Raw genomic sequence first — 16025 nt, forward strand, 5'->3', positions numbered from 1 at the left:
TTTTTCCTTAAAAGTAGTTATTTTATCCACATGTACATACATGTCTCTGCTCATTTACTATAGTGCAATAGTCTGCAATAAAGTAGTATATAAAGAAAATTAATGTTTCATATCATTTTATTAATAGGTTCTTGTGAGGTCAATGGAGACCCGCACTATTACACTTTTGATAACCAGGTTCATCATTTTATGGGAACCTGCACCTACACTTTATCCAAGCTCTGCAACAACGATGGAAATCTTCCTAGTTTCAACGTGGAAGCAGCTAATGAGCACAGAGGAGGAAATACTAGAGTATCCTATGTTCAGTATGTGAATGTGGATGTACATGGATACAGGATCACATTGGAAAAGAATAGAGTAGTCAAGGTAAGTCTAATTTTTTCACATTAATAAATATATTTTAAGAACTTAGATTAACTGTGACATACCTGAAATTAAGTTCCAAATATATCAATCTTGTCTTCTACAAATAAGATTTTTGAGAGTAGAATATATGATCTCAGACAAAGGAATTTTATATTTTTCTTCTCTCTTATTTTTGTTAATACAGGTCAATGGAAACATTGTGACGCTACCAGAAGCTCTAGTGCCGGATATTAATATATTCCTGAGTGGACATGACGTAGTAGTCACAACAGCCTTTGGCCTGAATGTGAAATTTGATGGAAACCATAGAGTAGTAGTAACTATTCCACATGGATATGTAGATAAAGTGTGTGGACTATGCGGTAATTTTAATGGGAATAAGACTGATGACTTCCTAAACCCAGATGGAGGATTAGAGCCAGACTCCAACAGCCTTGGAAACAGTTGGCAAGTTGATAATGATACCAAGTAAGTCAATTATATTTTAGAATTTGTTTAATTACAGGGGTTATCCATCACTGGTAAAGTCTTTGGCAAGCACTGCAGCTTGCTGAATCCTAACAGTATAGCGTGCACACAAACTGTTTATATTGGGCTCCGCTTGCCGTTTCCAGCAGTTGTTTCATGACCTTAGGTATTCAATTTGTAAAGTTACAGTGATGTGCAATCTAGAGTCTTAGGCATCACATTCATTAAACATTGAGAGACTCACTCAAGATTCTAATTAGCAATTCAAATTGCATTCTTGTGGTCGCGTGATAAATGCTGGAACTAGCAATCAAAGGCGAAAACTAATGGTGTTAGGATTTGGCAAATTGCAGTGTTTGCCAAATAATTCACCAGAAGTGCCTTTAACAATCTATATTTCAATAAAACAATATTTAGCATATAGATTTCTCAGTCCCAGATTTTTAGATCTCTATTAAGTATTATTAAAACTTGTGTCATTTATGCATTTGTCATAGATGTACCCCTGGACCTGAAGTTCCACCTCCCTGCACAGATGATGAGAAAGTCACAATTTCCAGCAACAGCTTCTGTGGACTAATCACTGACGAGCATGGTCCATTTAAAGATTGTCATGGTGTTGTAGATCCAAAGATCTACTTTAATAACTGTTTCTATGACCTTTGTGAACTGAATCTGGATCCTGGTGCTCTTTGCGACAGTCTTCAGTCATATGCACAGTCTTGTCAATCTAACGGGGTTGTGATGGGACCTTGGAGAAATGAAACTTTTTGCCGTAAGGACAACATAAATACTCTCTTACACTTTCTGCCTATTTGATGTAATGGTAAAGTGAACCTGTTGGCAGGATTGTGCACAGTAATCTACACACAGAGTCAGGTCGGCGCCGTTATACTGATTACAATGATACCTTGGTTGATGAAATCCATCTTCTGGTTCTTCTTTAACCTTTATTTTCAGTTTTGAGTTAATGATATGCTCATGCTTCGGGGTGGGTCTGTGGGAGGCCTTCATGTGGTGATCTGCTTTGGTATTCATAATGCAGACTGCTGAGAGGTCACTGATTCCTCACTGACCTGCCCCGGAGTTTGCATACTGAATACCTGTACATACTGAAGAAAATAAAAACCTTCTGGGGGGAGGTGCCAGCTGTGGCCCATGCGCTGCAGCATAATCACATCTTTAATGTCCTAATAATATGTGGTTGAGGTTATTCATAAAGAAAAAAAATCAATTTTAGAATGGCGCCCGCCGTGCCTGTGCAGTAGCAGCTATCGGTTTATATAGGTGATCTGATAGCTAACCAGATAGCAGCGCAATCATGCTGGAGAAGAAAAAAAAATCCTTTTTTTTCTATCTGAATAACATCAATTACATTTATTATTAGGACAATAAACATGCGATTATGCTGCAGAGCAGGGGCCACGGCTGGCACCTGCCTGCAGAAGGTTTTTCCCCCCTTCTTCTTCTACAGGTATGCATTATGCAAACTAGGGCTTAGTCACTGAGGGTTCAGTGACCTGTCAGCAGTCTGCATTATGTATAGCACGAGCGTATCATTATCTCAAAACTGAAAATCAGGATTAAACAACAACCACAAGATGGATATCATCAACCAAAGCATCATTTTAATCAGTAATAAGTAATAAGGCGCCAACCTGACAGTGTCTGTAGGTTACTGGGCACAATACTGCTGACAGGATCCCTTTAAAAGTCTGTTTTCTTTAAGTATATCTACATAAACTAAATATGGAAGAAAGCTCCATGAAAGAGTATCAGCAACTATAAGAAAGACAATAAATAGGTAATGTGTTCATCCCTTTATGCTTTATACTCATATATTTCTAATTTCGTTTCATAGCTCTCAAGTGTCCACAAAACAGCCATTATGAACCATGTGGGACCGCCTGTCCAGCAACTTGTGTGAATCCAATATCTCCCTCTAATTGCAATCTGCCCTGCACCGAGTCATGCATATGTGATCCTGGATACGTTTTGTTCAACAAGGAATGTGTGCCCAGTCTCCAGTGTGGATGTTGGGAAAATGATAAGCATTATCCTGTTGGATCTGAATTTTGGACAGATGACACATGCTCCACAATATGCAGATGTCCTTCAGCTGGAAGTAACTTAATCTGTAAGAGTGATGCTTGTCGCAGTGACCAATACTGTTCAGTGATAAATGGCATCCCTGGCTGTGTTTATTACAGTTATGGCACCTGCAGAGTTCACAATGACCCTCATTACGAAACCTATGACAAGCAAGTCCATCACTTCATGGGTCTGTGCACATACACTCTCTCTAAAAGATGCACTAACTCGTCATTACCATACTTTAATGTGGAGGCCAAGAATGTACATAAGGGAAATCCATCTGTTTCGTATGTGCAGAGAGTGATTGTTGATGTCTATGGCTACCAAATACAGATTGTGAACAAAGAAAATTCCCGCATTTTGGTAAGACATCTACGTTTGTACCACCAAAGCAATGTTATATTGAGTATAATGTCTGTTTTTTACTAAATACATGACTCATTAATTTATCAATGTCTTTGCAGGTTGATGACTTGTGGAAAACTCTTCCTGTTATTTTGAATGGAGGTGGAATAAAAGTGGAAATGAGTGGAAGATATGTTGTTTTAGAAACTGATTTCAAACTTAGAGTTTCTTATGACACTGGTCATTCTGTGGAATTGAAAATACCTGATGCGTTCTCTGGGGAAGTTTGTGGCATGTGCGGTAACTACAACAATCATAGACCAGATGACTTCCTTATGTCCAATGGACAATTGGCCCAAAATTCAAATGAATTAGGAAACAGTTGGATAGTCTATGACAAAAATGATCCATCCTGCACAGATCAACCAACTCCAGCTCCACCAACAACATGTCCCCCAGAGGACGAGAGTCTCTATGAAAGCAATGCATTCTGTGGCTTACTAACAAGTAAAGATGGTTTGTTCAGTGTATGTCACCATGTTGTCGATCCAGAGAGTTTCTTTGAAAGCTGTGTGTTTGATCTCTGCGCATTAGATGGAGACAAAGATATTTTGTGCAGTGCTTTAGAAGCATATGCTGATGCCTGTCAGAAACAAGGAGTCACCATTCCAAACTGGAGAAACATTACATCTTGCGGTAAGTATTCCTAGCACAAATTGTAAAAGTGTTGCAAGTAGTGTTGAGCATTCCGATACCGCAAGTATCGGGTATCGGCCGATACTTGCTGTATCGGAATTCCGATACCGACTTCCGAAATTTTTTCAATATCGGAATTCGGCATCGGAATCGGAAGTTCAGTTGATTGACGGCCTGACGTCATCATGATGCGCGGTGTGTGCGCATCATGATGCGCCGTCATTTCGGGCCTTCCGGGGGTCTCTGCCGGCCTGCCGGGGGGCTGTGCCGGCCTGCCGGGGGGCTGTGTGGACTGCCCGGGGTCTCTGCCGGCCTGCCGGGGGGCTGTGCCGGCCTGCCGGTGGTCTGTGCACCCTGTGGGGGTCTGTACCGGCCTGCCGGGGGGCTGTGCCGGCCTGCCGGGGGGCTGTGCTGATGTCCGGGGGTCTGTGCAAGCATCGTCCGATGGGACTACAAGTCCCATCGGGCGATGCCTGCTACCATGACAGTGATTGACACATTAGCCAATGATGGGACAGTAGTAGTCCCATCATCCGGCTAATGTGTTAAATGTTAAAAAAAAAAAAAAAAATACTACATACATACTACATGCATGCTACATACATACTACATGCTACATACATACTACATATATACTACATACATACTACATACATGCTACATACATACTACATGCATGCTACATACATACTACATGCTACATACATACTACATGCATGCTACATACATACTACATATATACTACATACATACTACATACATGCTACATACATACTACATGCATGCTACATACATACTACATGCATGCTACATACATACTACATGCATGCTACATGCATGCTACATACATACTACATGCTACATACATACCACATACATACTACATGCTACATACATACTACATATATACTACATGCATGCTACATACATACTACATGCTACATACATACCACATACATACTACATACATGCTACATATATACTACATGCATGCTACATACATACTACATATATACTACATGCATGCTACATACATACTACATGCTACATGCATGCTACATACATACTACATGCTACATACATACCACATATATACTACATACATACAATACATTCATACAATACATACATAGACATACAGTACATATAACATAGAGTAACATACTTACCAATACTTGTCACATTGTTCCCCGAAGCCATTGTCTTTCCGGAATAAATATTAACATAACAAACCACAAAAATACTCACCCACGATCCGAAGCAGTCCACGAGTGTGTCCCACGACGATCTTGGGTAGAGAACGGCAGCATTCTCTACGGGCTGCAGGAATCCAATGACGGAAGGTAGGTATCCTTCCGCACTGTATTCCTCCGCCACTTAAAAAAAAAAAAGTCCCTAGTCTCACTTTATGCCATTGCTGCGTGGGAATTTCCCACACAGCAATGGCATAAAGTGAGACTAGGGACTTTTTTTTTTTTTAAGTGGCGGAGGAATACAGTGCGGAAGGATACCTACCTTCCGTCATTGGATTCCTGCAGCCCGTAGAGAACGGCAGCATCATCTGATGCTGCCGTTCTCTACCCAAGATCGTCGTGGGACACACTCGTGGACTGCTTCGGATCGTGGGTGAGTATTTTTGTGGTTTGTTATGTTAATATTTATTCCGGGAAGACAATGGCTTCGGGGAACAATGTGACAAGTATTGGTAAGTATGTTACTCTATGTTATATGTACTGTATGTCTATGTATGTATTGTATGAATGTATTGTATGTATGTAGTATATATGTGGTATGTATGTAGCATGTAGTATGTATGTAGCATGCATGTAGCATGCAGTATGTATGTAGCATGCATGTAGTATATATGTAGTATGTATGTAGCATGTAGTATGTATGTAGCATGCATGTAGTATATATGTAGCATGCATGTAGCATGTAGTATGTATGTAGCATGCATGTAGTATATATGTAGTATGTATGTAGCATGTAGTATGTATGTAGCATGCATGTAGTATGTATGTAGCATGCATGTAGTATGTATATAGCATGCATGTAGTATGTATATGGTATGTATGTAGCATGTAGTATGTATGTAGCATGCATGTAGTATATATGTGTTATGTATGTGGTATGTATGTAGCATGCATGTAGTATGTATGTAGTATGTATGTAGTATATATGTAGTATGTATGTAGCATGTAGTATGTATGTAGTATGTATGTAGCATATATGTACTATGTATGTAGCATGTAGTATGTATGTAGCATGCATGTAGTATGTATGTAGCATGCATGTAGTATATATGTACTATGTATGTAGCATGTAGTATGTATGTAGCATGCATGTAGTATGTATGTATGTAGTATTTTTTTTTTTATTTTTTTTTTTTTTACATTTAACACATTAGCCGGATGATGGGACTACTACTGTCCCATCATTGGCTAATGTGTCAATCACTGTCATGGTAGCAGGCATCGCCCGATGGGACTTGTAGTCCCATCGGACAATGCCTGTACAGCCCCCCGGAGCCTGCACAGCCCCCCGACAGGCCGGCACAGCCCCCCGGCAGGCCGGCACAGCCCCCCGGAGCCTGCACAGACCACCGGCAGGCCGGCACAGACCACCGGAGCCTGCACAGACCCCCTGGCAGGCCGGCACAGCCCCCCGAAAGGCCCGTACAGACCCCAGAGAGGCTGTACAAGGGCAGGAAAGGGTTTTTCTTATTCCGATACCGGAAGTCCCATAGACTTGAATGGGACTTCCGGTATCGGAATCGGCGATACCGATACTTTTTTTAAAGATCGGCCGATACCATCCGATACGATACTTTGAAGTATCGGACGGTATCGCTCAACTCTAGTTGCAAGCTTTAGCTCTAACATGCTTAAGTCTTGTCTGGGGAAAAAACTGTCATCACACAGTCAGCACTAGGACCAACGTTATTCAGTGTGGCTGTTCAGAAGATATTTTTTTACTAGGACCAAATGACTAAATGAAAAAAAATCCCAGCATGTACTAGTCTCCTATATATTTCAGATGGAACCCTTCTATTCAAGTCTATGAGTGCGTAAAAAATAGGATCCCATGTGTATTAACCACATAGCATCTGTTTTGCAAGTTACATTGCAATTGTTAGTATTGAAACCTGTATTTGGTCTTGTAAATTTTATACGCTGCTGATGGATAAAAAACAAATTACGAATGGAAACTATCCAGATCACAATATCGATGAAAAATCTTAATTTTTTCTGCATGAAAATTTGATGATTTTTTTTTTTATGGCCAACTGAACTTAGCCTAATTTTGGTAAATTTTGTGCATTGGAATCAACAGGAAGTAAAGAATGTCCAAGCAATAGCGATTACAAGGAATGTATGACTGCATGTCCAGCAACCTGCTTGGATCCACAGGCTCCAGAGAAATGCACCTCTCCATGCGTGGAAGGATGTGAATGTAAAGACGGGTACATTCTCAGTGGAGGGGTTTGCGTTTCTAAATCCCAATGCGGATGCTTGCACAATGACCAGTATTATAATGTAAGTGTCCAACAGAGTATGTGATTTTTTTGCTCTTTTTATACTTCTCTGCTGCTGAATTTTTGCTGAAAATTTTGTTGAAATATTTTTAAGTAGTTGCTGATTTTTTTCATAGAGAGGTGATGAATTCATTGAAGGAAACTGTGAGAGGAGATGTCAATGTCAGGATAACAACATGGTCTCCTGTTTACCTATGTCTTGTCAAGAAGATGAAATCTGTAAGGTACAAAATGGATTATTGGGCTGCTACCAACCAAGCAGTGCAACATGCCACATTTATGGTGACCCGCACTACTCCACATTTGATGGCACACTTCACCATTTTCAAGGATCTTGCAACTACACTGTATCAGAAACCTGTGCCAATACATCTCACAGCTTTACTGTCACCACACGCAATGAACACAGAGGCAACCCAAGCTGGACAGCAATAAATTCAGTTGCTCTAACTGTGGATGGTGTACACATCTGGATCGAGAAGAACAATATTGTGCATGTAAGTTAAATTATTTCATTACAAGTCTACCCAAATTTCACTGTAATACCATAGAATTCTGTTAATACAAAAAAGCCAAATGTATGCTCAAAACATTGCGCATATATATTTTACACTTTCAGGAGTTACCCTATAAAAGTAGCTTGAAGTTTGTGCGAAAAAAGTGTTGTAATGTTTTTGGATATTCAGTGGTTGTGTCAAAGAAGGAGACAGCATTGTAAGGAAGCAGCAGAAGGAGACAGTACTGTATTGGACAATATCAGTTTGCATTTTTGCAATTTTTTTTATGTAACAACATTTTCGTTAAATGTTAAATATTTGTTAGGTATTTGTAAAAGTTTTTTCCTTTTATAATTTTTGAAAAAATTAGTGTAATATTTTTGTTTTTTTTACTTTACGAAACACGATTGTCAAATTAAAGTTGTCACTGTTATTATTCAGGTTAATGTTGGCATAGCAAAAAATTATAGTTCCCCTCTACCTTTGCTTTGCAGGTCAACAATGTTTTAGTTACCCTTCCCGTTGACGTGCTTGGCATAAACATCATAAGAAGTGGGCAGTACGTAGTAGTTAATACCAACTTTGGACTGCAGATTAAATTCAATGGAGATCATGAATTATTTGTTATAGTGAGTGAGAAATACAAAGATAAGTTGTGTGGATTGTGTGGCACATACAATGATAACCGCTTTGATGACTTCACAACACCTAATGGCAGCGTTGTAACTGAAGTCAATGACTTTGGAAACAGCTGGCGAGTACCAGATGATGGATGGCTGTGAGTATTTTCTTATCTTATCTGTCCATTTTTCCATTTATTCATCCATATATAATTATTTTTGCAATGTGGGATCTAACTTTGCTGTATGTATATTTCTGTAGGTGTGACCCTACTCCTCCTCCTCCACCTATGTGCCTTCCCAACATAGAGCAAGAAGCTGAGGCTAAGTGTGAAATAATAAAGCTGCTCAATGGCCCCTTTGCCCAGTGTCATGCTCTCATTCCACCATATCAGTACTTTGAGAGTTGCATCTATGACCAATGCGCGACAGGAGGGAATGATACTTATTTCTGCAGCTCACTAGAATTTTATGCTGCAGCATGTGAAGCAATAGGAGTCCTTCTTGGTGATTGGAGACAAGAAGCTAATTGTGGTAAGAAGTTAATTCCTTTATATCATAATGTATGATTAAATGTTATGTTGTATTTTATAACATAAATGTTATTTTTGCTGATTAGGAGAAATAAATAGCACAAGTCCACCCAAAACCACCACCACTGCAACTACATCAACTACTACTATTACTCCTACAACTATTGGTTGCGACACATTAGGAACCACAACTTCAACTACACCAGGTAAATGGTTTTACTGCATAATATGTTTATAAACGCGATAAATGTTATTGGACGGAAGATCAAGGTATACTGAGAAAATAAAAGGCTAATAAAGGGATAAGTAAGTGACTATTTGCACAGTATAAGGAGTATAAGAGGAAAATCAAAGATAAGGAACCAAATACTCAGAACAGTAAACATGCTACATTGATGTTCCGGCTTCTTGCACTAGATAGCTGGATATTTCGACTCTATGATCTAGGTAGAATCTGGTTTAGAAAGTGGAAGATCAAGGCAATCCGATATATCCTTGTGACTAAAGGTTTGAGAAATATTAGAACAGATTCCTGCTGGGGCCATGTTCACACTTTCAGTATTTGGTGAGTTATTTTACCTCAGCATTTGTAAGTCAAAACGAGGAGTTGGTGATAAATACAGAAGTGGTGACGTGTTTCTATTATACTTTTCCTCTGATTCTTCCAATCCTCATTTTAGCTTACAAATACTGATGTAAAATACTGACCAAATACTGAAAGTGTGCACATGGTGTTACTGTGATTCTTTAATCTCCATCCTTGTTTGCGCTCAAACTGCCTCCTTTCTGCCTAATTGTCCAGTAGGCAGAGTATAAGCTGCAGCTATGATACAGAGACGTTACACTGGACGAGACACAATAAACAATTGAGTACAGTGGGGTCTGTGGTCATGTAAAGTTGCATGATTATAGCAAGACAGGTTTTGGGTACTTTTCCAATTAAAACTTTATTATTTGTTTTAGTTTTCTATATTTATATCAGAATTTTCAAATCCCGGATAATTGCTTTTTCAATTGTTGCAAAACATTCAATTAAATATTCATAAGCTTAGCTAATAAACTGGAACTGGTACATGCAATAGGCTCGTTATGATTAAGTGAATTTAGTTAAAAATTATTATGCTCCCCAAATTTTTAAATCTGAAAAATAAGTGAGCAGCACATTTTCTGTACAATATTTTCTACCTCTCCAGTTACTCTGGATTACAAATAGAATTTGGTTACATGTGATTCTTAAAGATTGGTTGATTGATCTCCATGAAAAAATTTCCATCTATGGGTAGCACTGATGATTCTTCTCTAACATGAGTGATCATTTTTCCACTTTTTTTTATAAATTTTACCAACTCATTATCAATTGTTTCCCCTTCTACAAGTTAAACTACTTAAACTACTATTCTTACAACCACAAGCCCCACTATCCAATCCACACCTACACCTCCTCCCACTGTCACATCCACTGTAACATCTACTATTATTGCTTTTTCAATCCTGACATGTCGCACCCTATTACAATCCCCTCCAATATCTACAACATCCACTACAGGCAAGAGTACAAACAGCGCTGAAAAAAACAGTTTTTTCATGTAAATAAAACCTAAAACAAAGGGATGATTAATATGCGCTATATATATGAGTAAAATAAATAAAAATAAATAAATAATATAACCTAAATTAGATTTCCACATCTCGAACAGTGTGATTCATTAACATATTGCAGTTCAACCAAATGTATTATTCAATAGCCATGACCTAATTAAAATTAGTAAATGGTATGTCGTATTTCAAGCAACTTTTATATCGATATTATTATTCTTTCATTTTTTTTTAGATAAGCCTACAATCACTCCAAAACCAATTGTTTCAACTACACAAGGTAAGAAGAAATATGGAATCTGTGAAAGATCTCCATAACTATATTATTCTTGTGAAATTGGGTTTAATTAAATATATTAATATACTGTATATATAACTTAAAGACCAAAGCATGAGTAGCCCAATTCAGTACTGCATTTGTGTCTCTTTTTTGGGTCATTTTTTATTTTTATACCTATTTTTTAACATTTTTGACTTACTCTTCTTTTAATTTGCATCTTTTTTTAAGTCACTTTTTATGTAGAAGATAAGCGATAGTTGGCACTCCAAATAGTGTAACAAATCATTATTCAGGCAATCCAAACAGGTCAATGACATTTCGACCCTGTGACATGGGGCTTCACCAGATGCTAAAAGATACATGTGTAAATAAACAAAACATGGAAAAGTCATATGCATATCCATGTCACACGTTAAAAGTAATTTGCAATCTTAGTTACAATAATCACATTATTGTATCATTTCAAATTAGGAAAAAAGGAAAGACGTTAAAAACGGAAAAAAACACTTATTATGTCCATTATGAGAGATAAATTCATTCACAATAATCCAAATTTAATAAGAAAATGTCTCAATTAGAGAAAATCATCTCTTTGAATCGTCTCAGTATTTCTCGTGTATACGTGTGGCAAAGATCTAAATCATAGTACTGTAGGTGGTTATGGACATGCCCAAAAGAAGAACTGTACAAATACATAACCATGTCATGGTAATGGCAAAAGAAAATGAAAGGAAATTTTCAAGGTAGATGAAAGTAAATCTCATTGGATTGCATCAAGAGCAACAATAGGTATCCTGCAAGGTATTTAAAATGGCAAGACAAATTGCCTGGTGCTGGGTGCTCATCTACCTTGATTTATTTCTATTGATGTTTCATTTTAGAACTGCATGCAACTTCAAATATCTCCCTACAAGATTATGGAGGAATGTTCCTTTATACTGCATTGTACCATAGGACGTTGGCTATTTCCTTTATTCCCACTTGTGATATAATATAATTTTTGGGATGAATTTACATTATTTTGTCTCATACATGTAATAGCTTCACTATAAAATACTCACTATCTAACATAGTAACATAGTAATTAAGGTCGAAGGGAGACTTTAAGTCCATCTAGTTCAACCCATATCCTATCCTAACTTGACCTAACATGTTGATCCAGAGGAAGGCAAAAAACCCCATGTGGCAAACAGTAAGCTTCACACTGGGGAAAAAAATTCCTTCCCGACTCCACATACGGCAATCAGACTAGCTCCCTGGATCAACGCAACACTAAGGAAACTAGTGTATATACCCTGTAATATTATACTTTTCAAGAAAGGCATCCAGTCCCTTCTTAAATTTTAATAGGGAATCACTCATTACAACATCATATGGTAGAGAGTTCCATAGTCTCACTGCTCTTACAGTAAAGAATCCGTGTCTGTGATTATGCTTAAACCTTCTTTCCTCCAGACGTAGAGGATGCCCCCTTGTCCATGTCACAGGTCTAAGAGTAAAAAGATCATTAGATAGGTCTTGGTATTGTCCCCGCATATATTTATACATTGTAATAAGATCACCCCTAAGCCTTCGATTCTCCAAACTAAATAACCCCAAGTGTAATAACCTGTCTTGGTATTGCAGACCCCCCAGTTCCCTAATAACCTTGGTCGCTCTTCTCTGCACCCGCTCCAGTTCAGCTATGTCTTTCTTATACACCAGAGACCAGAACTGTACACAGTATTCTAAGTGTGGTCGCACTAGTGACTTATATAGAGGTAAAATTATGTTCTCCTCATGAGCATCTATGCCTCTTTTAATGCATCCCATTATTTTATTTGCCTTTGCAGCAGCTGCCTGACACTGGCCACTGAATGAGAGTTTGTCGTCCACCCATACACCCAGGTCTTTTTCAGTGACAGTTTTGCCCAGTGTTTTACAATTAAGCACATAATTATACATCTTGTTCGTTCTACCCAGGTGCATGACTTTACATTTATCCCCATTAAAGCTCATTTGCCATTTATCAGCCCAAGCTTCTAGTTTACATAAATCCTCCTGTAATATAAAATTGTCCTCCTCTGAATTGATTACCCTTCAGAGTTTAGTGTCATCTGCAAATATTGAAATTCTACTCTCTATGCCCCTTACAAGTTCATTAACAAATATGTTAAAAAGAAGCGGGCCCAAAACTAACCCCTGTGGTACCCCACTGCTAACCGTGACCCAGTCCGAGTGTGCTCCATTAATAACCACCCTTTGTTTCCTATCCCTGAGCCAGCTCTTAACTCACTTACAAATATTTTCCCCTATCCCCATTGTTCTCATTTTATGTATCAACCTTTTGTGTGGCACCGTATCAAAAGCTTTTGAAAAGTCCATGTACACCATGTCCACTGCATTCCCTTGGTCCAGTCCGGAACTTACCTCTTCATAAAAGCTTATCAGATTAGTCTGACAGGAATGGTCCCTTGTAAACCCATGTTGATATTGGGTCATAATTTTATTCTTCTCCAGATACTCCAGTATAGTATCTCTTAGAAAACCCTCCAGGATTTTACCCACAGTTGAGGTTAAACTTACTGGCCTATAATTTCCAAGTTCAGTTTTTGTCCCCTTTTTGAATATTGGCACCACATTTGCTATACGCCAGTCCTGTGGTACAGACCCTGTTATTATGGAATTTTTAAAGATTCCTGCAGTACTCGGGGGTGTATCCCATCCGGGCCCAGGGATTTGTCAATTTTAGTGATTTTTAGACGCCGCTGTACTTCCTGCTGGGTTAAGCAGGTGACATTTAATGGACAATTTTTATCACTGCTGATCATGTTATCCATCATGGGATTTTCTTGTGTAAACACTGTTGAAAAAAAGTCATTTAGCATATTGGCTTTTTCCTCATCCTCCTCCACCATTTCACCCAGACTATTTTTAAGGGGGCCAACATTATCATTTTTTAGCTTCTTACTATTTATGTAGTTAAAGAATATTTTGGGATTATTTTTACTTTCTCTGGCAATGAGTCTCTCTGTCTCAATCTCTGCTGTTTTGATTTGCTTGCTTCCTTTCTTTTTATTGCCTTTACACTGACACAGTTATGTATTTATATAGTTATTATTTTGGGTATGTCAATAACAAACTGATGTGACTGAGATCTCTGTCACGCATATAGGATTAATACTAAAATGAGATTATTCTCTCTAATTCTGCAACTTTCTGTATTAAATTTGGATCATGGTGAATAAATATATCTCTCAGATACAGTGGGTAAGGAAAGTATTCAGAACCCTTTAAATTTTTCACTTGTGTTTCATTGCAGCCATTTGGTAAATTCAGAAAAGTTCATTTGTTTCTCTTTAATGTACACTCTGCACCCATCTTGACTGAAAAAAACAGAAATGTAGACATTTTTGCAAATTTATTAAAAAATAAAAAATAAAATATCACAATGTCATTAGTATTCAGAGCCTTTGTTTAGACACTCATATTTAAGTCACATGCTGTCCATTTCCTTGTGATCCTCCTTGAGATGGTTCATCTCCTTCATTGGAGTTCAGCTGTGTTTAATTAAACTGATAAGACTTGATTTGTAAAGGCACACACCTGTCTATATAAGACCTCACAGCTCACAGTGCATGTCAGACCAAATGAAAATCATGAGGTCAAAGGAATTGGTCAAGGAGCTCAGAGACAGAATTTTGGCAAGGCATAGATCTAGCCAAGGTTACAAAAGAATTTCTGCAGTACTCAAGGTTCCTAAGAGCAAAATGGCCTCCATAATCCTTAAATGGAAGAAATATGGGATCACCAGAAGTCTTCCTAGACCTGGCCATCCAGCCAAACTGAGCAATCATGAGAGAAGAGCCTTGGTGAGAGTGGTAAAGAAGAACACTAAGATCTCCTCTCCTCAGGTCAAGACATATGAAAGCCCGCATAAAGTTTGCTAAAAACACATGAAGGACTCCCAAACTATGAGAAATAAGATTCTCTGGTCCGATGTGACAAAGATAGAACATTTCGGTGATAATTCTAAGTGGCATGTATGGAAAAATCAAGGTACTGCTCATCACCTGCCCAATACAATCCCAACAGTGAAACATGATGGTGGCATCATGCCATGGGGGTGTTTTTCAGTTGTAAGGACAGGATGACTTGTTGCAATTGAAGGAAACATGAATGCAGCCAAGTACAGAGATATCCTGGATGAAAACCTCTTTCAGAGTGCTTTGGACCTCAGACTTGGCCAAAGCTTCACCTTCCAACTAGACAATGACCCTAAGCACACAGCTAAAATAACAAAGGAGTGACTTCAGAACAACTCTGTGACTATTGTTGACTGGCCCAGCCAGAGCTCTGACCTAAACCCACTTGAGCATCTCTGGAGAGACCAGAAAATGGCTGGCCACTAATATTCACCATCCAACCTGATGGAACTGGAGAGGATCAGGAGGGAAGAATGGCAGAGAATACCCAAATCCAGGTGTGAAAAACTTGTTGCATCATTCCTAAGAAGACTCATGGCCGTAATAGCTCAAAAGGATGCTTCTACTCTATACTGAACAAAGGGTCTGAATACTTATGACCATGTGACATTTTAGTTTTTCTTTTTTAATAAATTTGCAAAAATTTCCACATTTCTGGGTTTTTTTTTTCAGTCAAGATGGGGTGCAGAGTATACATTAGTGAGAAAAAAATGAACTTTTTTAAATTTACCAAATGGCTGCAATGAAACAAAGAGTGAAAAATGTAGAGGGGTCTGAATACTTTCCATACCCACTGTACATAAGGACATAATTTTTTTCTCTTTTCTTTCTTTCCTTTTTTTCTAATATGAAATTATATTGTTATGTGATAATTACAGCTAAGTTTACAAATTAATTTTAATGTATGACATGCATATGCATATGGATTTTCTATGTTTTGTTTATTTACACATGTATTCCATCATATTTTGACGATATATTTTTCTGTACCAGGTAGTGTCTGATGAAGGCCTGTGTCATAGCGCCA

General features: G+C 38.2%; 1 protein-coding gene across 1 annotated transcript in view; it reads left to right on the forward strand.

The window, feature by feature from the left end:
• LOC141092728 (IgGFc-binding protein-like) overlaps window positions 1-16025 on the forward strand; it is a 273657-nt gene that overhangs the window by 48247 nt on the left and 209385 nt on the right. Inside the window, exons 18-28 of the mRNA XM_073579121.1 lie at window positions 128-369; window positions 554-837; window positions 1335-1612; window positions 2699-3294; window positions 3396-3972; window positions 7306-7508; window positions 7624-8004; window positions 8499-8782; window positions 8887-9158; window positions 9244-9363; window positions 10989-11033. Coding sequence (XP_073435222.1) covers window positions 128-369; window positions 554-837; window positions 1335-1612; window positions 2699-3294; window positions 3396-3972; window positions 7306-7508; window positions 7624-8004; window positions 8499-8782; window positions 8887-9158; window positions 9244-9363; window positions 10989-11033 — 3282 coding nt within the window. The remainder of the gene's footprint in view (window positions 1-127; window positions 370-553; window positions 838-1334; window positions 1613-2698; window positions 3295-3395; window positions 3973-7305; window positions 7509-7623; window positions 8005-8498; window positions 8783-8886; window positions 9159-9243; window positions 9364-10988; window positions 11034-16025) is intronic.

The sequence above is a fragment of the Dendrobates tinctorius genome, unplaced genomic scaffold, assembly GCF_039654945.1.
Source record: "Dendrobates tinctorius isolate UK_male_01 unplaced genomic scaffold, ASM3965494v1 ptg000060l, whole genome shotgun sequence".
NCBI classification, from domain to species: Eukaryota; Metazoa; Chordata; class Amphibia; order Anura; family Dendrobatidae; genus Dendrobates; species Dendrobates tinctorius.